The 27,151-nt window shown below is 41.8% G+C and overlaps 1 protein-coding gene across 3 annotated transcripts in view; it reads left to right on the top strand.

Annotated features, from left to right (window-relative positions):
- ENOX2 (ecto-NOX disulfide-thiol exchanger 2) overlaps positions 1-23,362 on the top strand; it is a 347,998-nt gene extending 324,636 nt beyond the window's left edge. For 2 of the 3 annotated variants that reach the window (XM_075538971.1, XM_075538973.1), the window contains exons 11-15: positions 9,213-9,394; positions 11,677-11,784; positions 15,464-15,572; positions 19,370-19,455; positions 21,775-23,362. In XM_075538971.1, coding sequence (XP_075395086.1) covers positions 9,213-9,394; positions 11,677-11,784; positions 15,464-15,572; positions 19,370-19,455; positions 21,775-21,906 — 617 coding nt within the window. In that variant the 3' untranslated portion in view covers positions 21,907-23,362. The remainder of the gene's footprint in view (positions 1-9,212; positions 9,395-11,676; positions 11,785-15,463; positions 15,573-19,369; positions 19,456-21,774) is intronic. The other variant, XM_075538972.1, reaches the window with a different exon arrangement.
- The last annotated feature ends 3,789 nt before the right edge of the window (positions 23,363-27,151 follow it).

Here is a 27,151-nt window from a genome sequence, read left to right as displayed (position 1 = left end):
CGCATGCAGAGGAGGTGGTGGAAAATGCCATGGCTTGGGCCAGGCACAGCTTAGACCTCAAAGCAGCAGCCTTGCTTCTCTATCGTTAAAGAGTTCTTGGGCAGCAGATTGACCCACTGTGTCTTTTGATCTCTTGACTGCTGCCTCCATGAGGATTGAGTGTGGATCAATGCTTGACAATTTCAATAGTTTCCCCATTGATCACGATGCTATCTAAAGGTTTAGTTGTGAGGATTTGGGTTTTCTTTACATTGAATTGTAATCCATATTGAAGGCTGCCATCATTGATCTTTTATCAGCAAGTGCTTCAAGCCCTCATCACTCTGAGCAAGCTAGGTTGTGCTATCTGGATATCAAAGATTGTTAATAAGCATTTCTCCAAACATGATGCCACATCATTCCTCCTATAGTGCAGCTCCTCTGATGATTGATGCAGCAGACAGATTGACACACACATCCAAATTATTCCCTTCTTTTATTTGAACTATTTCCTCTTCGTCCATTTATGGTTGCACGTAAGCACAATTAGGTGTTCTAGAACTCCCATTCTTCTCAAGGCTATCAATAGTTTGTTATGATCCATACAGTTGAATGCCTTTCATCGTCAATATTTTCCTTTCAGCCAAAAACCCACCTGACATCAGCAGTGATATCCCTTGTTCCATGTCCTCTTCTGAATCCATATTGAATTTCTGGCAGCCACTTGTTGATGTATAGCTGAAACTATTGCATGATCTTCAGCAAAAAAATTTTTGCCTGTGATACTATATTTTTCAATGATTTCCACATTCTGTTGGGTCACCTTTATTTGGAATTGGGTACAAATATTGATCTCTTCCAGTGAGCTGACTTCCATATTTCTTTCAATAGATGAATGTCTCACAGTACTTCATCAACATGTTGAAATATTTTAATTTGTATTCCATCAATTCCTAGAACTATGTTTCTTACCTAATGTCTGCAGTGCAGCTTGGATTTCTTCCTTCAGTACCATTGGTTCTTGGTTACATGCCACCTCTTGAAATAGTTGAATATTGACTGGTTCTTTTCCATATTGTCACTCTGTATATTCCCTCCATTTTCTTTGGAAGCTTCCTGCATCGTTGAATATTTTGCACATAGAATCTTTCAGTTCTGAGACTTTTTCCATTGTTGTTTTTGTTATGTGCTATTGAGTTGGCTCTGACCCATAGCAGCCCTATGCACAGCAGCATAAAATACTTGCACAGCCCTGCGCCATCCTCACAACTGTTCCTATGCCTGAGTCCATTGTGTCCATCCATCTCCTTAAGGGCCTCCCTTTTTTCACCGCCCCTCCACTTTACCACACATGATGTCCGTCTCCAGGGACTGGTCTCTCCTGATAATATGTCCACAGGATGTGTGGTGAAGTCTTGCTACCCTTGCCTCTAAGGCGCACTCTGGCTGTGTTTCTTCCAGTACAGATTGGTTTGTCCTTTTAGCAGCCCATGGAACTTTCAAGATTGTTTTCCAGCACCCCAATTCAATTGCATCAACGTTTTACATTACAACATGAATTATTCTAGATCAGAGGTCAGGGAACTTTTCAGATCGAAGAGCCAATCCTGTTTCTCACAACAAGTTAAAATATTTGAGAGCCATAATTATATTTCTATAAACAAATGAAATCACCATTATCTTAATAATAGCCTTTACTTTTTTCCCCAATTTTACTTCAGTGTTGGATGTACATACTGAAAGAGCTGCATATGACTGGGAAGCCACAGTTTTCCAACCCCTGTTCTAGACTTACTTTTCTTTTTCCTTCATATCCAGTACCTTGTCTCCCATCTACCTCCCATTAATTCCATTTTAGCATTTTGATCCATTCATTAGCAAACACTATGCCATACCTAGGCAGAGTCCTGGAGGTGTAGTAGTTTATGCATTAAGCTTATCACCTCGAGGCCAGCAGTTGAAAATCACTGATTGCTTCCCAGGAGAAAACAAGGCTTTGTACTCCTATAAAGACAGTCTCAGAAACCCACAAGGGCTTTTGTACCCTGTCCTATCATGTCACTATGAGTCAGAATCCACTTGATGGCATAGAGTTAGATGTCCTGTAAGGTGAGGAGGGCAATAGAGATGTATTTCTACTCAGCAATCTCATAATCTAGTAAGTCCACATAAAATATAAGAAATACCATCTAGAAGAAATTACTGATTAGGATCCAGTAGGGCAAGAAGTGTCTCTGTGACCCAGGGTAATCACAGTCAATGAAATTGAAGATCTTGAAAGATGACCACTTTGGGACAAGATTGGGGTAGGTAAAACAACAACAACAAAAACCTTTTGTTTAAAGGAGCAAAGAGAAAGAACCAGGGCTGAAAGAGGAAAATAAGCTTGATGTGTATATGGTGATATACAATATTGAATAAACAAGATGGACGTAGACTATGGGGCATCATGAAAATAGGCTTTAGACTTAACATAGTGAGCGGTATATCTTGACCATGCCACTAATATGAAACAGCATGAATTATATATGTAGAGGATATGTTTACATTATGGGAGAGACCTGTCATTATTTGGGACTTGTACTTAATCATAGCTCTACTTAAGAACAGTTAGTTCCTACTACATACTCGCCCTCCTGAAGAGATCACCGAAGATTTGAGTGCTATAGCAAAGTATGGTAAAGAAATCAGATGGTTCCAGGCTATCAAAAAAGATTAGCTTCCAGAGTCTTAAAGACTTGTCTTAACACAAGTGAGGCATCAACTAAGTTAACATGGAAAAATCAATGCATGGTCTAGGGCTAGTAAATAACAAAATCCAAATTTGGAGGACAGAATGCTGCCAGAGCTTAAAATCAGAACACTCAGTTTGCAGAAGGCTGTGGAAGCCCAATATCCATTTGCATGATCCCCATGTGAATTAAACCTCTGCTGAAATCCCCTCTGACCATAGTTCGTGGACGTCAATGCCCTTGCTATTATAGTGGATTATAGTTAAAAGTAGTTAACTTAAAATATAACGTCTTATCATTTGATCTCCCCTTTGACTCATTTTAAAGACATTCAGTTTTTAATATTTTATGCTTCCTTTTTGATTCGAGTTTTTCACTGTTGAATTTTGTCATTGCGGTGTTTTTTTTCCTTGTTTTGTTGTATGATTGTTGTGTACATGAAATCCAGGACACTTTCAATCTATAGAGACATTAACTGGATTAATAACTACCTAGGTGCATGGCAGGGGTTATTGGGTGGGGAAATGGTGAGCTAATAACAATGAATATGAGAAAGAAGATAATGTTCAAATATTGATTGTGGTGATGTTTGCACAAATCTCAATATGATCGAACTGTTGAATTGTATGACTTGAATTCAATGCCAATAGAATTGGTACAAAGAGAGACAAAAACCTGTCATTGAATAGTATAGTAGAAGAAATGTTTGGACTCAAGTGAAGATAATGAAAATTGAGAGAAAATCGTAGAAGAAAAGACAGTGGAGAATATGAGATTAAAATTACTAAGAGTCATTATAGAGGAATTAACTAAACTCTTAGGTGCCAGATGAGCTATATCTAAAGCAGGAAAGGAAAGACTCAAAACAAGTTTATGTTTTCTCATCTGGGAGATTTGGAGGGTTGGTAGTACCAGAAAAGGGCTTGTAGGCCAAAATATGATGATCTCAATTTTCAGAGAGCAGGAAGTTAGGAAAGGCATAAGGGATTTATATTTCAAAGTGAAAATATTATATGATTCTCCCACTTATATATAAAATATCTGGAGCAGGCACATGCATAGAGATCAGAGTATATTAGTGATTGCCAAAGTCGAGAGGAGTCATTATTGAGGAAGCAATGAATATCAGTTAATGATGACAGAAAATTTGGCATTGCACGGTAGTACCATTTGCCCAATATGATGAATGTAACTGATGTCACTGAAATATGTTGGAAAATGTTGAATTGGCAAATTTTGTGTTATCTATTTTTACTACAATGGTTCTTTAAAAAGATGTGTGAATCAGGTTTGATTAAAGTAGGAATAGATGATGGTGTTAAAGCTAGAAGTATTGGTGTTGGCTAAAGTCCTGCAACTATGGATAAATGAGTGCAAAAGGCCAGCAAGAGAATGAAGAGCAAAACAGTAAATATAGAAGTTCAGGGGCTAGCACAATAAAAGAGGGAGAAAATAGGAGGAGGAATTTGCAGAGAAATCCGAGAAGCTAGAAGAAAACTAGAAAAATAATGATCTGTGGAAGGCAAGAGAGAGAAATGTGTAGATTTAGGAAGAAATTCATATCAGATGTTTCGGTGAAGATAGGCATCGAGAGCAACATTGTTCGGCAGGAGCTATTTTAGTACAGTGATTGAGATAGACTCCAGAAATCAAACTCATTGCAAACCTATAGGACAGAATGGAATACCCCTGTGGGCTTTAAATCTTTACAGGAGCAGAAAGCCTCATCTTGCTCCTGTGGAGCAGATGGTGGCTCCTGACCTTATAAAATAAGCAGAGAAAAAGTAGCTAAAGACCATATGTTGAAAAATTGGGTACCAAACAAAAGGAAATACAAGTATAATGAATGTTGGCTAGAATTGATAGCCAAGTTGAAAATAAATTGTTTGTTGTTCAAGGGCAAATATTAGTAAATAGGAAGGGAAAGAGGTCATGGAAATGGTGTGGGTGAAGATGTTAGAGAATGAAGGCATACTTATGGGTAAATATAGAAGTGCAATCCTATAGAACAGCGGTTCTCAACCTTTGGGAGTCAAACAACCCTTTCCCAGGAGTCACCCAATTCATAACAGTAGCAAAATTACATATAGGAAGTAGCAACGAAAATAATTTTATTGTTGGGGGTCACCACAACATGAGGAACTGTATTAAAGGGTCATGGCATTAGGAAGTTTGAGAACCACTACTACAGAAGAATGGGAAGTGAGCCAAGTTCAGTTCATGTTTGCTTTAGAGAGGCGAGAACCATCCTTCTCTGAAATGAGAGGAATGAGAGTAGATATCCCATGTTTTTTCCATATACTAGGTGATTGGGCAGTTATTGATTATAGAATTTGCTCAGAAATAAGACCTTACAGAGGGTCCCAAATAAATGCTGTGCAGAGTGTGGATGGAAGAAAGGAGTGCACGATGTACAAATATGAGACTGTCGAGCTCTGCAACATCTTTTAAGTGATTCCTGCCATTCAGTGTAAAGAATAGAGAAAGTAGAGGTAGTTGACCGTGAGCCAGGGGTGGGGGGGCGGCCACAGAGATTGGCTTAATGAATCTGGCCAGAATACAGAGGGCTGTGCTGGGGAGTTTGCAATGCACCTGTTTAGCCAGTAAACAGTTCATCAACTAACTAGGTGAAGCTGGTCGCTCTGAGAGATTAAAGGTCTCAGCAAGTAAAGACAGCAGAATCTTAGCAGAGTGAGGGACAGTGACATAACTGGAAAACAAGGATACTCTGTTTGCAAGAGCTATCTAGAGACGTGGGAGAGGAAGCAATGAGGTTCCAGTTGCCTCCAAACTGACAGAGCCTGACTAGAGTGGAAGGGCACGAAGAGCAAGGCACTGTGAGGTCATGTAACCCACTGCCAATGAGTTGGGCTCCTGTCATTGCCGTCTTTCTTCCCATTCTTTTTTCTTTGAGGCTTTTTCCCTTTGTAAATTACTCCAGCTCAAATTTTTTGATGAGCTTTGAGGAGAATGTTATACATTGTTCCACCTATGACTTGGTAACAATTTTTAGGATTTCCTATAATACAACTTGGTAAGGGTGACTGGCTCCCTAGGTTTACTTCCATCATTTATTGATTGATTGATTTTTGTTGTTTCCTTTATACCACTGATATAGGCAGGCATTAAAAAATCTTTTTAATGGCATACAATACTTTTAGTTCTTTTGTTGTAGAAAAATAAGTCTGAGATTTTGCTGAGTGGCCCCTCCAGAAGGAGGCACTCACAGCTGCCCTTGTACTTTCATATTGGTATGAGGAACCGGCCAGCTTCAGATCTGAGGAGCCTAAAGAGATGTGTGCCCCACCTAGAAAATAATAAACGAAAGAACGCAAAGGAGATGCTGAGAACTAATGGTGGCAGGATATGAATACATCCACTGTACTTTGCTCTTTAGTACCAGGACGGATGGCTTCACCTGCTCAAACATATTATTAAAAGGTAATATTGAACTTTTCGATGCTCTGGCAATGTACAGAGAACTCCAACTTTGGAAATGGACCCAATTAATATTAAGTCTGTGAAGGTAAAGACAGGGTGTCCTCATTAAAATGACAAAAACCCTCATTTCAGAGAGTGTGAAATACATTTTATCATTAAGGTCTCTTCAGTAGCATTATGGGAGATCACAGTTTCTATGGCTTTGTGACAGGTCCAAACTGAGGAAATTATTCTCTGCTCCCACTTGACTGTAGAACTCCATCTCTTCTCATCATTTAGTCCTTTCTCCCAAAAGAAAATGAAACACTCCTCATTTTCTCTAAAGGAAAATATTTTCACATTTAAACTGGAGAATCTGCTCCTAGCTATCCTCTTAGGTCTCTGTCCTTTTCTTGGCCCCGGACCACCATGTGCCTTGTATAACATGAGTGTAACTATTGCCCTGCGGTACAAACAGCCAGTGGATGGAAATGAAATATCACTATCTTGTATTGAACTGTGTGGACTGCCAGAGGACAAACATGTAAACCAAAGCAGAAATAAATATCTCTCCATCTGTGGGAGTCACTTGATTCACAGAGTAACCTGTGTGCTACTTAGCAGACCTCCCACTCAAGATGTGTCCTTGGCACTCACCCAGCAAACAAAAACAAATAGTTTGTCCTCTGCTTGGCAGATAATGAATGGTCCCTTTTCCATACAATCATGGTTCACTTGCAGCATCTACTTTTGTGCTGTGATTGTGAGGGACAGTGTGACTCTAAGGTGAGGGGCGGCGGGGGGAACCTCCCAGAAGCTAGAAGAGAGATTATTTGGAATGCCGGAATCCAGGTCTCTTAAGTGAAGGCTTCCTCTTCAAATACACAAATAGTCTGTGATTACAGCAAGAATGCAAATCAATAATAAAACCAAGCACAAAATGGAATGTGTCATGCCAAAGACCTTTTGTAGTTTTCTTCAACAAATGGGAAGTTTAAAATTGCCATATTGAACTAATTGCATGACCATCTGAAAAGTAGGGACATTGAGAGAATGTCTTGATAGTACTGGAAGACGTTCCTCAGCAAAGTGCTCCCTTGAATATTCCTACTCCCTGCTTTGCATAGACAACCAGATCCATCAGTCTACATCAGTAACCAGTGGTTTTAGGGAAACCTTAATGCTCAAGCTTTTGAATTAGACCCAACATCTCCCTAAAGGCAGATTGCTTTTCACCTACTGCCACTGAATTGATTCCAACTCACAGTAACCCTAGAGGACAGGGTAGTACTGCTCCCGTGGGTTTCTGAGACTGTCACTCGATGGGACTAGAAAGCCTTATCCTTCTTCCCACAGAGAAGGTTTCAAACTACTGACCTTGTGGTTAGTAGCCCAATACGTGTTTCAACCTATGTAATAGTTTTCTTCTCTATCTTGCATCTTTGTAAAGCACAACTTCTTTCTATTCATTATGTACAGGATAACTCTTGTCCTGTAAATTCCCTTTGGAAAACTCCTCTACCATTTACAGCTAAGCCAAGTATCTCAATTATTTCATTCCCTTCACTTTTCCTTTCTTCCACGCAGAATCCATCTCCAGAAATACCTGAGACAAGTTTCCACTGTGTCCATTAATGTGCATATTTGTAATTTTGACCAATTTCAATAATGTCTTTTCAATAATGTCTTTTCTCCGGTACTCTCTGTGGTTAGTAATCAAAAATGATTAAACTACAACCGGTCCCATGAGTTTATAGTGTAAGCAGTAGAAACTAGTGAAATTGATCATTTCTTTACCATTATCTTAAACCTAGGGAATGGAAATTGTTTGTTGTATTTTTGAAAATATTCAGATATTATTGAAAGTATTCAGATGAAACATTTTGAAATTACTTTTGTGCTTTTCTCCCTGAAAACCTGTCCTTCCATAAATCTTTAAATTTAATGTACGTTTCCTTACGTGTAGTTCTTTTTCATTTTCCTTTCCCCAGAATCAGTGTTAGGTGCCATAGAGTCAGCTCTGACATACGGCGAGCCAACAAACAACAAAATGAAACACTGCCCAGCCCCATACCCCTTCACAATTGTTATGTTTGAACCCATTGTGTCAATCCATCTTGTTGAGAATCTTTCTCTTTTTCACTGCCCTTGTTATTTACCAAGTATGATGTCTTTTTTCCAGAGACTGGTCTCTCCTGATAACATATCCAAAGTATATGACATCTTGCCACCCTCGCTTCTAGTAAGATTTCTGGCTGTACTTCCAAGACGGATGTGTTTGTTCTTTTGGCAATCCTTGGTACTTTCAAGATGCTTTGCCAGCACCACAATTCAGATACCTCAGTTCTTCTTCAGTTTTCCTTATTCAGTGTACAACTTTCACATGCATACGAGGCAATTGAAAATACCATGGCTTGGGTCAGGTGCACCGGAGTCATCAGAGTAACATCTTTGCTTTACAACACACTAAAAGAAGTCTTCTGCAGCAGATTTACCCAATGCAATGCATCTTTTGATGTCTTGTCTGCTGCTGCCATGAGCATGGATGGTGGATCCAGCAAGACGAAATCCTGGACCCCTGCAATCTTTTCTCTACTTATCATGATGCTAACTATTGATCTGGTTGTGAGGGTTTTGAGAACTTCAATCTTTTTTCTGCTTGTGGATACTCTCTGCTCCATATCTCCCTGGGGGTAGACCATGCCTGGATCTAAAAGTTTAATTATCTTCTCTGAAAATAGCTGTTGGCAAAAATGATTATATGGGCATTGTCAATTCAGAATATTTAGCCCTAAACTTCATTGCTATGGGACTTTTATCATGGGCTGCATTTCAAATAAAAGTCATCAATGTTACCTAGAAACAAGTTATACTTAGGGTGGAGACTAAAAATTATCATGGAGACTTTAAAGTGTCAGAAGCCTGTGTTCACATCCCAAAAGGAATCTGAGTACTTTTGCGTTCATCTCTTGCTTCCTTGGCCAACTCAGCCTTAAAGTTCCTCATCAGAAGGCTTTCTACACCTTTTTCATTTACACTACTAGGTTTTCCTCGTTTTCCTATTGTACATTGATGCTTTAGCTTTAGTATCACAGACAGAAGCCCTGAAGGAAGAGAATGACAGCCTCCGCTGGCAGCTTGATGCCTATCGCAATGAGGTCGAGCTGCTCAAGCAAGAACAAGGCAAAGCTCCCAGAGAAGATGATCCCAGCAAGGAGCAGCAGCTGAAACTCCTGCAACAAACCCTGCAGGGAATGCAGCAGGTAAAAACATTTTCGTTTTCAGAGCTTTGGGAAGGATGGTCTCATCTGTAAAAGGGCCCCCTCCAAGCAAATATGAGCAAACCACTCTTATTCTAGATATTCTGGTGTCTGGCAGGTCTGATGTGGTTACCAAACTAGTCTGGTTAATCTGGAGAGAGCAGTAGATCGCCAGTTTTCAAAGAATGAGTATTCAGTGAAAAATACTTAATGTCAGACCTGAGTTTGTTTTTTTTTTTAATGCTTCAAAAGGATCTGGACAGGGGCTTAAGGTCCTTATTTAAAAACACTCAGTTACTTAGATATGAATAAGTATCCGGAATCCTGATAAAATTGACAGAATCCTGAACAATACAGCCTTTTACCAGCAATCCTTCCCTTGATTGGGTGGCAGACAGGGCTTCCTGAGCTTTCAAGTTTCAGGGTTCTGGGTCCATAATATAAATTTGCTTTTATTTTGTTTTCACAAATAATTGATGTAAGTTCATTTTCTTGCACATAATCCCAAATATGAAAATTAAAACACAAGGCACATCCTACTATGGTTACAATATCTAGAAGGTTTATAGAGCCATCACAATGATCCTACAGTTTAGAAGTACTGGAAGGGTACCAGCCATTTCTGTCATGCAATATCTCTAGCCATTGTCTTTAAAGAGTAAATTGTCCAAGAATTTTTAACTTTGTACCTTGGAATACAAGCTAGTTGATTGTTGAAAAGTACATGATCATAAACAGGGAGTCTCCTTTGGCACTCAAGAACAAAGGACAAACCAAACTCACTGTCTTTGAGTCTCTTCCATCTCGTGGTGACACTATAGACAGAGCAAAGCTGCCCCTGTGGGTTGCTGAGACTGTAACGCTTTATAGAAGTAGAAAGCCTCAACTTTCTCTCTTAGAGTAGCTGGTGATTTCAAACTGCTGACCCCATGTTTAGCAGCCCTACTCGTAACCCACAATGCCACTATGGCTCTAGAAGCCACTTGTTTGCGCATAGGAAAGGTGAAATATTAGTGTGATCGTATTTGTCAGACAATGGTTGCAGATGGAATAGAAATGTGAGGCTACTGGTGCCATGAGGCTTAACTAGAGCATGTAAGTTATGTCAGAGACAAACACACACACGTAATTATATTTCGTGTCATTAACCCTTCCCATGGTCCTTTACACGTCTCTGGAAACTAAGACATTGCAAGCTCTTTGTTTTTCCTTCCCTCTTACCTTAAAAACACTTCACATTAGGAGATTTCTGCTGTTTACATTTACTTTGAAAGCAATAGATTTTTGTTGGTTTGTTTCATTATTATAAAGACGTCGGAGGTGGGGGTGGGGAGGAATTGCTACCTCGCAGTGAATTAATTTCACTCATTTTGATTCTCATTTATTGGAAAAACAGCCTTGCTGACAGTGATAAAATGTCCCCAGCTTATCACAAAGAGCTGTATGTATAATATGGTGCTTACAAACATGGGCTCTGGAGTCCATCTTGGGTATAAACCCCACTCCGCGACTTACCGAAGGGTCGTAGGCATGCCGCTTGAACTTCCCTGTGACAAGGATAATGTCATCTACCCTCTAGGCGTATTGTGAGGTCTCCATGAAAGCATGTACATTGAAGGGCTTCAAAACGTTCAGGGAAAATGTTTCATTATCTTTTTATCCTATTTTTCATGAATTTTTGAAGCCCCCTTGTTTAAAACCCCTCTGTTCAATACTGGGCAATTATTGGACCCTCAGTAAGCAGTGTTTATATAGTTACTAATAATGATATATCCAGCTGATTGTAGAAACCGACATGTGAAACTTGGGTTCGTTACCACTCTCCTCACAGAAATGGAACTTGATTTGGTGAATGGCTGTTTGCGCACACACACCCAAAAAATGCTTTACTACATTCAATTCACTTCTGCCAATGACCAAGATACTGCCCACATAGTATTAACTGCACCTTCCTATACCATTGACCAGAATAGAAAAGACATTAAGTAAGTGGATCATTTTATTGCTCACACGCTGTTAAAAACATTAGGAGGCTTTACAAAGTTTGTGAGAACTGGAATGAAAAGATAATGGAATTATGACACAAATGCTGTGAAGCCCCTTTGTATGGCCAAGTTCACAAGGACCAAATAAAATGGCACTAGGTGCATTTGGTTTCTGCTTCAGCATCTCTGCAGGGAGACAGGATTGCATGTGCTGGGGCAAGTGAAACTCCTCAGCCAGGAGTTTAGAGGAAAGTGCAGCTCCTTCACTGGTGACCTGATTGTTTCTGGTCTTTCTTATAGCATCTACTCAAAGTCCAAGATGAATACAAACGGAAAGAAGCAGAACTGGAAAAAATCAAAGATGACAAATTGCAGGTGGAAAAAATGTTGGAAAATCTCAAAGAAAAGGTACAAGAGTTTTCACTCAACCTTTCCCCGCCACCACCACCCCTCTCCTTTCCAGAGACAATGAAAATGCCACTGCAGTAGGAAACCCTGGGGGCTGCTTAAGTGAAATGGTATCAAAGCCCCTCTCCAGAATCATTCTTGTATCAAGGTTTCACTTCTAAAATATGAGCCCTTGGCATTTCTGAGGGTCATGGAGAGCACATTTTTTGGTGAATAAGGAAGAAAGAACTCGCTCTTGGCCGCTAACCCAAAGATTGGCAGTTTGAACCCACAATAGCAAAAGGCCTGACGATTGGCTCCTGTAAAGAAGATACCTAAGAAAATCCTATGTGCCAGTTCCATTCTGTCCCTCGAGGTCCCTGTGTGTCAGCATTGGCTCAGTGGCAGCCAACATGTACCATCATCCTCTCTCTTGGAGAAAGCTAGTATGAATACCCTTATCTTATCTAGTAAACAACAACACAGAAAGAACCTTTAACTTTGCATCTGTACAGGGTGAAATGCAAGTGCAACATTGACATTTCTTTGTGGACACCCAATCTAGTGTCACAATGAGTAGCTGCAGGTGAGAATAATAGCCCACAGGAAAGGTGAGAAAGCTTAAAAAGCAAACTGGAGCCTAAGAAAGACACAGTAGTCTAAAGCTAAATAATGGCAGCAGGGTGAGTGCAGCAATAACTGTCAGCGATGATCTCTGAGGCAATCAACTAGCATCTGGATAGATTAATGTGCCATTGCCAGGAATCAGGGGCCCAGGATATCTCAGAGCCCTGGTGGTGTAATGGTTACATGTTGGGTGCTGCCTGAGAGGTCAGCCATTCAAAATGACCACCTGCTCTGTGAGTGGAAAGTCAGGACTTCCTAATCCACGTAAATATTTAGTCTCGGAAACCCACTGGAGCAGTTCTAATCTGCTCTATAGGGTTCCTGTGAGTTTACATCAACTCGATGGCAGTGAGTTTGGTTCGGTGTTTTGGATACTCTATTGTTGGTGTCTCCTCATCATAACTCTCCCAACTCCATTATGCCTGCCATTCTCCTGAAGTTAGTCTCTAAAAATGATAACCTCCACTTGTTCACCTGAACCACCCAGACCTCTCTGCCAGCGCAGGCGTTTCCCCAGAGTACCGTTAGGATCTGGCAACCTTGGGATCATTGCAACAAATGATTGAAACTGTTTGCTTCTGGAGGCCACTTGCAATCTGCTTTTAATTCTTCCACTCCATACAGTCAGCTCGCTTTCCAGTTTTGTGGGCGCTTTTAAGGAAAGGAGCACAGCTCCAGAGAAATCCACTTGTCAAGCATTTAAGAGAAGTGTCAACGCTGCTCTACTGATCAGGACTTTTGTCAGACTATAGAGCTCTGTCTCAGTTCCAGCATACATGATGTGTGCAGCTAGAAGATCACAGACAGTTGTGGTGTCATGTTGAATGACATTCCTGCGGCCTAGAGGCTCCGTCTTTAGCATTGACATCACAAACTTTCTGGGTTTTGGGCGTGGGGAAATATTTTGAAGAGGGAAAAGGTCAACTAGCAGAGAAGAAACTTGCCATGTAGTGTGCCGCAGTCTAAGTGTGTCTCATTCTGAAACGCTCTATATCAGGAAGTGGCAGCTAAAGAGCACTAGCAAAGAGATCCAACTGATCATTGAGAAAATGTGAGCCAGAGAATGCATCTTCCTGTTATTTTAAGCAAAGCTTCTTTCAAAGACACTCATGACAGTTCATTATAAATGGATAGGCTCCAGGAAGCTGCTTTGGGACCAAATATTTCAACCTGACACAATTAGGTGAGGAAACAAACGCCATCACTTTAAACTGCAAAAATAATTTCGGGTTGAAAGGAAAAGCAATACATTTCGGTGAGAAGGTATCGCTTTTGTTTTTGGTGGGGTTGCTTGACAGTAAACCACAGTGTGACTTACTGTCAGTGCTTTGCAATATAACCATATGACTTATGTTTCTCTTGCTGCTGAAAGGGCTAGTGCCTTGATTCTGCTAGTAAAATTCAAGGTGATCGACATCCCTTCAATGGACCTTCTAATTTTTAAAATACTACCTATAGTCAAAATGAAGGAAGGTTGCAGAAAGACTACATTTCTATTCAAGATGGCTAAAACTGCTCAGGATGTCGTTACATCTTAAGTCAACACCAGTCTGTTTGACTCACACATAAGGAATGGCTCACTGGATCATTTTATGTTTTAAAGGAGACTTGGAAGCAGATGTGGCACCTGTGGCTTAGAAGTGTGCAGTAGTTTAAATCTAACTTGGCATCATGGTTACTGTCTGGATTAGAATCTAAAGGCCAAAGATTGAGTAGCTCGTCAAGGAAGGGTTCCCTTCTGACTAGAGCCAGGAAGTCGGAAAAATCCACACAACAGCACACCGTGCAGCCTAGGCTGTACAGTTTCTTCAGGGCAGCATCTTGGAAGCTTTGAAGGCATCCTTAAAGGAACAATGCAGAGAAGAAAATGTCAGAGCTTCTAAGCCAGCCCTGATCTCCCCCCCCCACCCCGGGGGAGCATTTCACCAGCATTTTCTTCACATCAGCACAGAGACTGAGTGCTTTTATGCCTTTGCTGAAGGCACTTCCTTCACATTCATAATACAGAAATCATCCTTTCAGGACCCAAAGAGAGACTCTTGGAAAATCGGGAAGTCTTTTTTAGTTTAATTGATGATTATACATTCAGCAAGTATCTCTGATAAAGTATATCTGCTGTGCTCACAGGGGCCCAATGGCATATTCAGTGACACATTGGGTTGCTAACTATAAGATAACTAGTTCAAACCCAGCAGCCCTTCCAATGGGAAAAGATGAACTTTTCTGCTTCTGTAAGGATGTACAATCCTGCAAACCACAGATGCTGTTCTACTTTGTCCTACAGGGGTGTTATGAGTTGGAATAGACTAGATGAGAGTGGGTAGGCTTTGCTTACAGCAAGAAAACACATTCAACAAAAGAGCCCCTGAATAACAGTGTTTGGGTCATGGTCACTTCCTACTGTAAAGTCCAGACTATCCTAATTCCCTCAGTGCCATCAAATCAGTTCCTACTCCTACTCAGAGACACTCCACAGGACAGAGTAGAACTGCCCCTGTGGGTATCCAAGACTAACTCTTTATGAGAGCAGAAAGCCTCATCTTTCTCCCTTGGAGGAGCTGGTGGATGGGAACTACTGACCTTTTGGTTAGCAGCCTAACTGATAATGCCCTTATCAGGGAGAAGGGAGAGTTCATTCATTAGTAGTCAGTCCTTTTAAATGGTGAATAACCTGGGTTGAAATCATGGCTGCATCACTCCCTGACCATGTATAGAGATAATACTTGCCTAACAGGCCGAGTGTCTTTCAGTAGATAATATCTGTTAAGTCTAATCCCCCCACCCCCAGAATACTTGCCTAGTCTCAAAAACAATAAAGGCACGGGGAGCGGGGGGGGGAGCAAACAACTGGTGAAGATATGATGTCTTACTGTTTCTGTTTTTCAAAGTTAAACCATCGTTAGATTTTCTGTAATGCTTTTGTAATTTATGCTGTTTTTCCCCCTCGAGATGATCAAAATTGGACATTATTACTTTAATGGACCTGTGTGAAGTTGCCTGTTGTGTAGTTACTTTCAGCCAAATCTGTGCCAACATACGGTGAGCTGGCCCAACAAGCCTATTATTTCCACAGGAAAGCTGTGCTTCTAGACTGTGTGCATCCAGCCAGGAGAATGACTACCCTCTTGAGAATACCTTGAACAGCAGTCCTATCAAATCGGAACGTGAAGCACTGCTAGTGGGTAAGGACACGAACCACACACATACAATGTGTAGGGCCCAGTGGAGGGGGATAAGGACTTACCCTAAGAGTCAAAAGGCATGCCAAACATTTGTAAAGCCTAACAATACAGGTACACAGAATCTCAATGCCAACAGTTTAATAAAAATTATAAGAGCCGCTCCCAGCACTGATCCAACCTCTTCAGGCTCCCTGTGGCCACATCAAAAGTATCAGTTCAAGCACTATGCTAGATTCAGGGGCCAGCTGGGGGAACACTGTGTAGATTGTTTTTATAATCTCTATGCATGGATAGCATTGCCCTCTCACTCCAACTCAGGGGATGGTGCAGACCTTGCCTCTGGAGGCAGCAGGCTTTTCCTATGTTGCTTCCAGGTCACTGGCAGGTAAGCACCAGTGATATCTTCTACACTGGTGGGTTCTGCTGCGACAATTGTTCTTGCTTTATAAAAATGCACGCATTCAAAGCTCAAACCACAAATATCCCCTGTAGTCTTCCTAAAACCAAAAAATAGTTTAGTTCCTGCAGTAAAACAAAAAAGTCTGCCCTGAGCATTGTGAAGATCTCTGTGAGATCTTTTGAAGATCTCTACGAGATCAAAGTGATACCAGAAACACAAAAGATTAGCTAGGACTGGAGTTTATGTTAACCCGGGCGGGGCAACTCTGAAAAGGAGGATGAGACTGGCTACAAATGTCATCCATGCCACAGTACACTAGAAACTGCTGAGTCCGGGGTGTGTTCTGTTGTAAAAATGCTCAGCAATCATGAAAATAAATCAAATTCTTTGTTAAAAACTAAGAGAGACGGTGGATGATACCTTCAGAACCAAGGGTGTGAGGGGCGATGCTGGGAGAGTGGAGGGTGAGTGGGTTGGAAAGGGGGAACTGATTACAGGGATCCACATGTGACCTCCTCCCTGGGAGATGGACGGCAGAGAAGGGGGGGAAGGGAGACTCTGGATAGGGCAAGAAATGACAAAATAACGATGTATAAATTACCAAGGGCACATGAGGGAGGGGGGAGCGGGGAGGGAGGGGAAAAAAAGAGGACCTGATGCAAAGGGCTTAAGTGGAGAGCAAATGCTTCGAGAATGATTGGGGCAGGGAATGTGCAGATGTGCTTTATACAATTGATGCATGTATATGTATGGATTGTGATAAGAGTTGTATGAACCCCTAATAAAATGTAAAAAAAGAAAAAAATGAGAGAGAAAAAAAGAAAATGATTAGAGCAAAGAATGTACAGATGTGCTTTATGCAATTGATGTATATATATGTATGGATTGTGATAAGACTTGTATGAGCTCCTAATAAAATGTTTTAAAAAAACTAAGAGAGACAGTGAGAGCATAAAGGGTTAACAAGCCTTCCCATCTGTACCCTGCTATTTCCACTCTGACCTTCAGTCCCTGCATGAGAACTGAAGGAGCCTTGTGACTTACCAACCCACAGTCAGTCCCCAGCGAATGGGAGCCATAGTCACAAATGTCATGGGCCTTAGGTTCCCTTTGAGGAACAGTGGTAGATGAGGTCCTATAGAATGGAGTCACTAAAAAGGGCTGCTCTGTACCCTCTGCAGGTGGCCCCAGCTATATCCTAGGAAGCTGAGCCAGCACTTCAAAGCCCACCTCCCCACTGACTGCCATGTGCCTATTGTTTAAATAGAGCTTCCTTCTTCTGGAGTGGCAATGAGACTTCGATGATTTAGCACTCTGATATGTTAATAAAGATGCACAGGGAGATCTGCCACTGAGATGTCCTGAAAAGTGACAACTTATTTCCATTTCCCAACTCAAAGCTCTTTAATAAATTGGCATGGCAACAGTGAGACCAATCAGAGAAGCACTGACAGTAGAAGGAAGCCTTTGTTAATGGATTGTCCTGGAAGAAGAGATCCCTACATATCAGTCTCTTCTTTTGTTTTGTTAACGAAAGTTGTCTTGGAATGATGGAAGTGAAAGAAAAAGCTATTTTTAAAATTGGCTCTTTTAGGCATAATCCACCAAAAAACAGCTTTATGTTTTAAAACCTAGGCAGTTATTTCTTGGCATGTGACAGCCTTTCGTGGTCATATCATCTATAATTCGTTGAACATGGACTATCTTCAGTATTTAAGTTTTCCAGCTTGAATCAGTGTGAAAAACAAAACTGACAACCAAAATAAAAACAAAATCTCATGGCCGTCCAGTCAATGTCAACTCATAGTGACACAGTTACACCGCCCCTTAGGGTTTCCCAGGCTCTAAATCTTTTCAGAAGCAAACTGCCTCTTCTTTCTCCTACACAGCAGCCAGTGGGTTGGAGCCACTGACCTTTGGGTTGCAACAGTGTGCTTAACCTTTGTGCCACCCAGGCTCCTAGGATTAATAAGGAGACTGTTGGTATATAGTGCGTAAAGCATTGCATTGGGCGCCAACCAATGAGTTAAACCTACCAACTCCCTGTGGGGAGAAGACGCTATCTGCTGCTGTCAAGAGTTGCAGCCTCAGACTTCCACTGTGAGCCCAAAGTGAGTCGCTGGAAGTGGGCTACATGTAATAGTAAGATCACTGGGTCATGCAGTGAAGCCCTCTGCTACTAACCAAAAGGTTGCTCAGTTCAAACTCACCAAGGAGCCTCGGAAGAAAGGCCTGGTGATCGACTCTGAAACCCATGGGGTCATCATGGGTTGACAACTACCTGATGGCAACTGGTCCATTTGGAATCGATTGTGAAGACCATACTTCCGCCTTGGCCTTCCCTCATCCTCTCGCTCTCTAATTGGAAACCTTTCCAAAAGAACGGATTTGAACCTCAAGCTGCAATTTAAATCTGTGTCATTCTTTGCCAGCCTCTTAAGGAACAGAGCAATTGTCTCCTATAAACAAAATCAAATAGCTTTTCTTCCAGTTTTCAGCAAACTCAATTCTAGATCTATTTGATGTACTTAAATCTTAGGAAAGGGGGTGAATTCAAACAATGTAAAGAAAGAGGAGGCTTGTGGGCAATTTCTCTGCCCGTTGTCAGAGGCAGAAGTACTAGAGCAATTAACCTGATGGCCAGAACAATCAAGGCAATGTGAGGAGTCTGCCAGTCACCCCCGAGTTATACTGAGTGGATGCTGCAAACTGCTCAGAAGTCTTTTCCTTAAAGAGATTCTGGGCTTTAAGCACAAAATGCAAGCAACCACTTGAGTCAGCCATGAAGGCAATCTTTGGCTTTCCTTTACAGAGCTACCCCCTGAATAAAACCCCAATACAGTCAGCAGATTCTCTTGTGAGAGGCACCGGGTTAATCGGCAAAATACAGGATTTGTACGACATTATTAGCACTTGAGAAGCTAGCACGCAATTGAAAGACCATGCAGATGCACTGCGGAATGCCAGCACACTCTAAATTCATTGTCATATTATCGACCACAAATGGCCCTTGGCCATCAGAAACAGTGCAAGTGGCTTCTCCAATGCCAGCTTGTCTTTCAGTGGAATAGCCTGGGGAGAGGCGCTTTGCGTGAAGGTTACGATTGAAGCACCCTACTTCCCAAAGCCACACTGGCCTCAAATTCCGGCTCTGCCACTGCTCAGCTGTGTGACTTTGGGAAAGTTGCTTCAACTCTTGAAGCCTCAGTGCCCTCATCTGTGACATGGAGACGACAGTGCCTGTGGACCTCATGGAATTTTAATGATTGCCTGAGTGAAATATCCAAGCCAATCTGTAATATGTTGTACATGTACGTTAGCTATTCCTATTCACTATCGTGTGCAATCTCCAGGAATGCAGTACTGAAGGGTAACCTGCATGGTATTGTCTCTTTAGGGATCATCTCCACTTTCCTTCATGTTCACCCCTTTGGAGCCAGCATTGAGTATATCTGTTCCTACTTGCACCGTCTTGACAATAAGGTACGTGGAGACCTGAGATGGGGATACAAGGCAATGCATGCTTCTTTGTGAATGGGTGACTGTGCTGTCCTTAATCGCAATCTATCATTCATTCATTCTTACTCTAAGAAGGGCCCCTCATCTACTCTCTGAGTGGGATCTACTGTAGAGCTTCAAGTAGGGGGCCCATCGTCCTGGCTTGTCCAGGACTGAGGGATTTCCTGGGACCTAGGACTTTTTAGTGCTAAAACTAGGGAAATCACAGGCCAAATGGAATGAGTTGCCTTGAAGTAAATCTTAGATGAACTGTCTTTCTTTCTCTTAATTTACATGCAATTAACCAACAGCAGCTATCTCAACAAGAAACTTGAACCGTGGGTCTTTAGCCACGCTATGATTGCTAGGTGCTTTTGAGTCGATGCCGACTCCTAGAAACGCTGCGTTCACCAGAACAAAACCCCACCCCGGCTCATATAATCCTCACAGGTAATCATTGCTTTTGGACCCATTGTGGGAGCCAGTGTAGCAGTCCATCTTGTTGCGGATCTTTATCGTTTTCAGTGTCATTCTGCTTTAGGAAACCTGATGCCCCTGCCCACAGCAAATGCTAATTTTCAGTATCAGCAGTCCTGTTTCACTCACGTCCTCCCCTGCCACCATCATCACTACCGGGATCTACTAAGAAATACTCAGGAGAGGGACAACAGAAAGGCTGCAAACATGAACTGAGGGACACTGTAAGCCAGGCTGAATATCTGCTTCCAGCTGAGCTCGTGAGCCATTTGGTTTCTGTGCACTGGCCTGTGGGGAGTTCACAGGGCATGTAGAGCAAGGGTAAGTGCTCATTCGCAAGGAAGTCCCAAACACCTCCCTCGTAAACGCACAAGGGGCTCCTGACCCTGCAAAATGAAGCAGCTCTTGGTACTTTTTTCCCCCCCAAATCATCATGCAGTTAAAGCAGCTCATGGATCACACTCACCATTTTATATGATCTGGCCTTTATGCGAAGGGCCATTGCCAGATAGATTCTTAAGAGTGGAATGTCCATGATGTGAAACCATTTAAGCACCTGACCTCTTACAGAGGCACACACACCTATCTTCTTGCTGTGACCAGGTTCCAGCCATGCCGATGCATCCTTCTGGATGACATTTGCTTATATTTCTTGTAACCACATGAGTCAGCCCTAAATTGTCCCCTCATTTATCTCTGGCAAGTGCTGCTCTTTTGAAGTTAACTAGCCCATTTGGGAGTGAGGGAGAGTAGGATGAGAGCATCGAAACCAAGTGGTCAGCTGGTTTGGTAGGAAATTGAAATATACGCCAACTTAAAACAGATCTGGATTTTCGCTTTTTTTGGGGGGGGGTAGGGGCGGGGTAACTGAAAAGAATGGATACAAACTGTTGTTTTTTAAAAAATAAAAACACTATATAACTATGAAAGCACTCTAGAATATAAATATGAAAGTACTATAGAATATATAAAAACACTATAGAAAAAGGGAAAGCCCTCCCCCCATAACCACAGCCCCCAGAGATCACCAGGCCTCATTTCTATAGCTATGCTACATATATCATCTGTATTTCTAAATGTTTCATCTTTATGGTTTTGACATGGAGGTGTTCTCTCTGATACCCTACAATGTGCTTCCTTCACTACTTGGCTGCAGTACTACCAGTATTGGGGAAAAGCTATTACTTGACTTCCCAAAGGGGCCTGCAGTTGTCCCAGCGGACTCAAGGGCTCTCTTCCCTCCAACTTCAAGAATATTCTGCTTGACAGTTCTCTTTTTATGCCCTGGTGTCCTCCAGGCAAGCCCTGGTACCCAGGGTCACAGTTAGGAAGGTATCTAATGAGAGGAAGACGAGAGCATCTGAAACAAACCCCAAAAGGGGTCTGCAGATTTGTCTTTACTTTGCTCGTGGTTTTGATATGGGGCAGTCCCCATTCCCACCACTTTTCCTGTGTCAACTCATAAGCTTCTGAAGATTTCTATTCTGCTAGTAGCCCATCTGCCCCCCACCTCTCCTGCAAGCTTTACCACCAGCATTACCAGCGCTCATCAGCTGACTTCAAATCCAAGTCTCGCCATGCTATTGACACCAGCTCATTCTAGCAGAGAGGTTAGAAAACTCTGTCTGGAAGTCACAGCAGAAGGGACACTGCTGTCTTGAAGCCACTCACCCAACACATACACATGTGCCATACGGGGGGGGGTGCTGGGGGGAGAGGTTAGCCTACTCTGCAACACAAACCCATGTGCAGCAGCCTTTTAAAAGGGGCTGTCTCACAAAAGCAGAGCTGGTCTTGAATGGCGGTGTCTTTCTCTCTGGCCCACAGATCTGCACCAGTGATGTGGAATGCCTCATGGGCAGACTCCAGCACACCTTCAAGCAGGAAATGACCGGAGTTGGAGCCAGCCTGGAGAAGAGGTGGAAGTTCTGTGGCTTTGAGGGCTTGAAACTGACCTGAGTCCCTTAGCAGAAAAACTTGGGATCCTGAAAATAAATGTGTATTGGACAAGCGTAGAACGTGATTTGTATTTTCAGTGTTGTTTAAGTAGAAGTTGCTTTCACTTTAAAAATTCATTCCTGAGATGTTTATTGAGTTAAAATAAGGATCCTAGAACAGCACCTCGAGCCACAAGCCCTAAAAAAAGAAACTGACTCAAACCTCAAGTGCTGTAACTTCCGCCCCTCTTTGTCAAATGGTTGCCCGTTTTCTTTCCTTCCCCCCACCCAGTAGTAGTAGTAGTCATCCTGAAAAAAGCCTGAGGCTAAAGAGTGGAGTGTGTTTTCCGTGTCTGTACTACTGTTGTAAAGTTTGCTATTTTTAAAGCACTGCTTACTGAAATATTTTGATGATTTGTATGTGATTTGTGTTTCCAAACTTCTCCTTAGATTAATGTTGCTACCGGTGAGAGAGACAAGAGGACCACTAGGTACTCAGTATCACTGACATTAGCTTTCAAATCCTTACTGAAGGAACAAGGCTTCAGTGTCTTCTGGAAGGTGCCTGCTCATGGTCACCTTTAAAAAGACAAAGCATGGTTTGGATGTTTTGTTAAAACTACTATGAGCCAAACATCAGCAAACGTTCCAGAGTTATTTTCTGTAATAGATTCAGTAAAAAGTCTAATTCAGACTCTAAAAAAAATCCCGATGTGTTCATAGAAAGCAAGTATCTGATATGTGTACGTGCACTTCAGAATCACCTTGTAAATAGTCTGCTTTCCAAGGAGGGCACATACTGTTTTCTATGAATCCCCGTGCACACACAGGTATGCACGCGTGCACGTGTGCATTAGCAGAAGAGAGTTCATGCTCTTTCTCCTCTGGCTGACTTGCAACCTCGGGTGGTTCCTTTTTTTCTGCAGCCCGTGCGTTGAATTGCAAACATGGACTGCTGTCAATACTGGGCTGACTCCGTGCTGAATGTTTGCAAAGAGTTCCTGGGAGTATCCATGGGAACTTCTTAGTAATTCATACAGAAAGGGCCCAAGTGTGTGAGGCTTCCTGCAAACAGGCCAAGAGGGCTGCTTGCTGGGACACCTCCAGCTGAGTGGTGCCCATTAGCAGATGGTCGCAGTGCCAGGGGATGTGGGACAGGCAGAAAATTAGACTGGGTGGAAAAGAAAGGGAAAGGACAGGAGTCAGGAGGTCAGATCCCCAGGCAAAGTTCTTGGGTCTTGGTTTGGTTTGGGGAGGAGAGGGGGCGTGTTTTGTTTTTTTGTTGTTGTTTTTTGTGTGTGTGGTGGTGCTTATAAAATGCAAGCATGCCCTCCCTTGAGTCTCTATTCAAGATAAGAGAATGTAAGTAGTAAGCAAATCCAATGGAGCATATTTCAGGAAAATCTTTTGTATATGATATGTCTGTAGTGTTCAAAGTTGTATTTTTAAAAGATAAATAATTCTTTTTTTACACCTTAGTGCTGTGTTCTGTTTTGAATAACTTGCTCTCTGTGTAAGCAATCCTTCACTAGCTCATCTCAACAGATGCCTTTGAGTTACCAATGTGTGGCACCTTGCCAGCTAGCACTAGGGCCCGACAGCAGCCATGTCATGCTGCAAGCTGTCCTAGCTCTCAAGCCCCGCTGGCCTTGGTACCCACAGGAAGCTAGGGGCTGTTTATACTGAAGCATCTCTGTCACCAGTGCTCCAGAAGCTTGGAGCCATGCTCTCGGGGGCTCTTAAAATGCCTTTTTTGACCATTATCTATGAAATCAATATGTTGTCATTGATCAGTTATTTCATATTTAAATATGCTTAATAAAATGAAATTTCAAAACAATCGCCACACCCAAGCACCTTACTCTCTTTCACTTGTTCATGCTTGTACTACACATGTGGTCTTTTCTTCTGTCTCTGCTGGTCCAGGTGTTCTCCTCCAAGTCATCGTAAACAAACTAGCTGGGCGTTGCTGTAATGTCCAAAAACAGAGTGTTTTGTTCCCTCACATAATCCAACTGCAGCCCACACCATCTCACGATCGTTTTTTCCACTGTAGCGATTAGGAAACCGAAGCAAGCCATTGGCATCCGGTCAGTGGCCCTCGGAGTGAGCATGGAGGGTTTCCGACGCTGTCAACTTTTACAAGAGCGGATAACGTTCACTTTCTCCCAAGGAGCACCCGGTGGCTTTGAACCACTGACCTTAGGGTTAGCAGTCTGACTTATACCACCAGGCCTCCTAGAGATGTCCTAACGAAGTTCTTCCTGACAAACTCAGCTGTTGATGGTGCTGCTGTTCCTTCAGAATGGTGAATTGTTCCTGTTTGGTTCTTCTTAGGAGTTGTGGTGGCAAGGTTTATTTTTAGCTACATAATTAATAGAAGATTTTTTTATTTTATAAATACTCTTCCATCTCTTTTCTAAGTCCTGTAACATCCCCAGTTGTGATTTCTTAGTTTTACCAAATTGCTTTAGTGTGCTCGGTGCAAGTGAAAATGTTATTTTTTCAGAGAAAGGTAGGTACCTATATGTGTTTAAGTTAGAGGTTTTTTGTTTGTTTGTATTGCCTTTCATAATTCGGGCTAAAAAGGCATCATTTGCACACAGTGAAACCAGCGGTTCTCAACCTTCCTAATGCCGCGACCCTTTAATACACTTCCTCATGTTGTGGTGACCCCCAACCATAAAATTATATTCATGGCTACTTCATAACTGTCATTTTACTACTATGATGAATTGGGTGACCCCTGCAAAGGGGTCACGGCCCACAGGTTGAGAACCACTGATGTAGGCCCGTGGGATTCTCAGATCTCCGTGACAGCCTGGCCTCACTTTTCACCACACTCACTACCATCTGCTAAGCACCTATTATGCGTAATGCAACCCAAAGTCACTGCCTGCCTGCAGCTTCAGGCAAGTACTTGGACGCGGTGAGAAATTTAGCACTAATTTCCTTAGTGCTAAATTAAGGAGAAATAGTACCTACCTCCCAAAATGGTTATAAAGATTCAGTGTCTGACATGTGGTAAATGTTCTATAAAGAGTTATGGTTAGCCAAGGTTCCTTATATCTAACTGATGTCCTCATTTCTAAAAAAAATGTTTTTTCCTGTGTTGGGGGTAGTGGTGTTAGACCTAGAATGATAGGGCTGTATCAGGTTGTTGAGGCTCAAGAGGTGGAATTCAGGTATTCAAATGTATCAGAAACATTGACTCAGATCTAGACACTCTGCTAGGCAGTGTCAGATACAAAAGGCATAAGCCTTTTATAAAATAGCTTTTATAAAACCAAACCATAAAAGCTCAGAGTGAAGTGGTCCATTTTGACTAATTGCCAGTGCTGTTGATAAGGGAGTAATAATGGTTTTCTCTTGTAATCTACCTGTGCCCCAGCCTTTTCGAGCATGGCCCCATGTGGAAGCTCCTAGAAAGTGTGCTCCTTGTTTGTCTTGCACCTGCCATCCCCCCAGCACCTGGTAGAGTCTAAGTACTCAGTATATGTTTGTTAAATGAGCATTTGTATACCTCATTTTGTATGTACTCTATAGAAAGTACATTTAAAATGCACTAATAAAAGCTAATGTTGGTTAGCTATTCCTATTCAGTATCTTCTTTAAGATTTCTTACAACTTGGTACTATCCTTTATTCCACCTGAGCTTCAGAAATATGTTTTATGTTTATGATGCTAAGAGATGAGATTAAAATATTGGTCTGTCCAACTGCAATCTCAGAACTTTTTCTGTTGTGAATATTTTACTTTCAAATTCTAATATTGTATTTAAGTCCACATCAACCTGATTAAAAAGCAAAAGACTGCCATCCAGTCAAGACTGACTCATAGCAATCCTATAGTTAGCTATCATAAACTCCCATGGTATTCATTCAAGTGGAATTTTGTTGTTGTTGTTGTTATTGCTGTTGTTTTTAGGTGGGTGTGAGTTGGTTCCAACTTTGTGTCCAACAGAACACAACACTGCCAAGTCCTGCACAGTCCTCAAAATGCTACGTTGAATTTCATTGCTGTAGCCAATCCATATTGTAAAAGGTCTTCCTCTTTTTCCTTGATCTTCTACTTTATCAAAGGAGCTGTAGTGGTGTAGTGGTTACACATTGGACTGCAATCAGCAAGTGCAGCAGTTCAAAACCACCAGCAGTTCCAGGAGAGAAAGATGGGGCTTTCTACTCCTATTAACAGTTACATTCTTGGAAACCCACAAGGGGCAGTTCTACTCTGACCTAGAGGGTTGTGATGAATCAGAATTGACTTGGTGGCAGTGAGTTTGTTTTGTCGTGTTTTGTTTCTACTTTATCAAGCATGACATTCTTCTTTGGGGACTGATATTTCCTGACAACATGTCCAAAATATTGTAGGAAGGGGTCAAAAAAGTATAGGCAAAAAACTCTTTACATTTTCCATGAACTTTTTGAAGCTCCCTCCTATATAAGACAAGGTCTAGACAATCGTGCTTCTAAGGACATTCTTGCTATACTTCCTCCAACATAGATGTGTCTGTTCTTCTCGTAGCACGTGATATATTTAATACTCTTGGCCAATGCTGTAATTAAAAAGCATAGATTCCTTTTCAGTCTTTCTCTTTTGTTATCCAGATGTCATGTGCAAATGAGGCACTTGAAAGTTCCAGGGCTTGTGTTGAATGTGCCTTAGTCCTTAAAATGACATCTTTACTTTTAAATACTTGAAAGAGGTTTTAACCCGATTTACCTAAGTTTGATACATCCTTTGATTCCTTGACTGCTGCTTCCATGGGTGTTGATTACAGATCCAAGGAAAAATCCTGGACAACAACAGTCTTTTCTCCATTTATCATAATGTTACTTTTTAGTCCAGTTGTAAGGTATTTCAGATTTTTTATGTTGAAGCATAATCCATACTGCAGAGTGTCAACTTTGATCTTCACCAAAATGCTTCAGATCCTCTTTACTTCCAGCAAGCAAAGTTATGTCTTCTGCACATCACAGTTTCTGAATGAGTTTTTCTTCAATCCTGATGCCACTTTCTTGTTAGTGCTGCCTAGCATCTCAGATTATATGCTCAGCATACAGATTGAGTAAGTACGGTCAAAGGATAAAACCCTAATACACATCTTTCCTGATTGTAAACCATGTAGTATTCCTTTGATCTGTTCAAATCACTTCCTGACCAGGTTTCCCGTGGTAACTCCCATTGTTCACAATTGTATCCATATTTGTGGTGATCCACACAGTCAAGTGCCTTTGCCTACTAAAAAAAAAATACAAGTTAACATC

The sequence above is a fragment of the Tenrec ecaudatus genome, chromosome X, assembly GCF_050624435.1.
Source record: "Tenrec ecaudatus isolate mTenEca1 chromosome X, mTenEca1.hap1, whole genome shotgun sequence".
Classification (NCBI taxonomy): Eukaryota; Metazoa; Chordata; class Mammalia; order Afrosoricida; family Tenrecidae; genus Tenrec; species Tenrec ecaudatus.
Note: the sequence above shows the minus strand (reverse complement) of the source record. Positions and strands in the feature narration are given on the sequence as shown.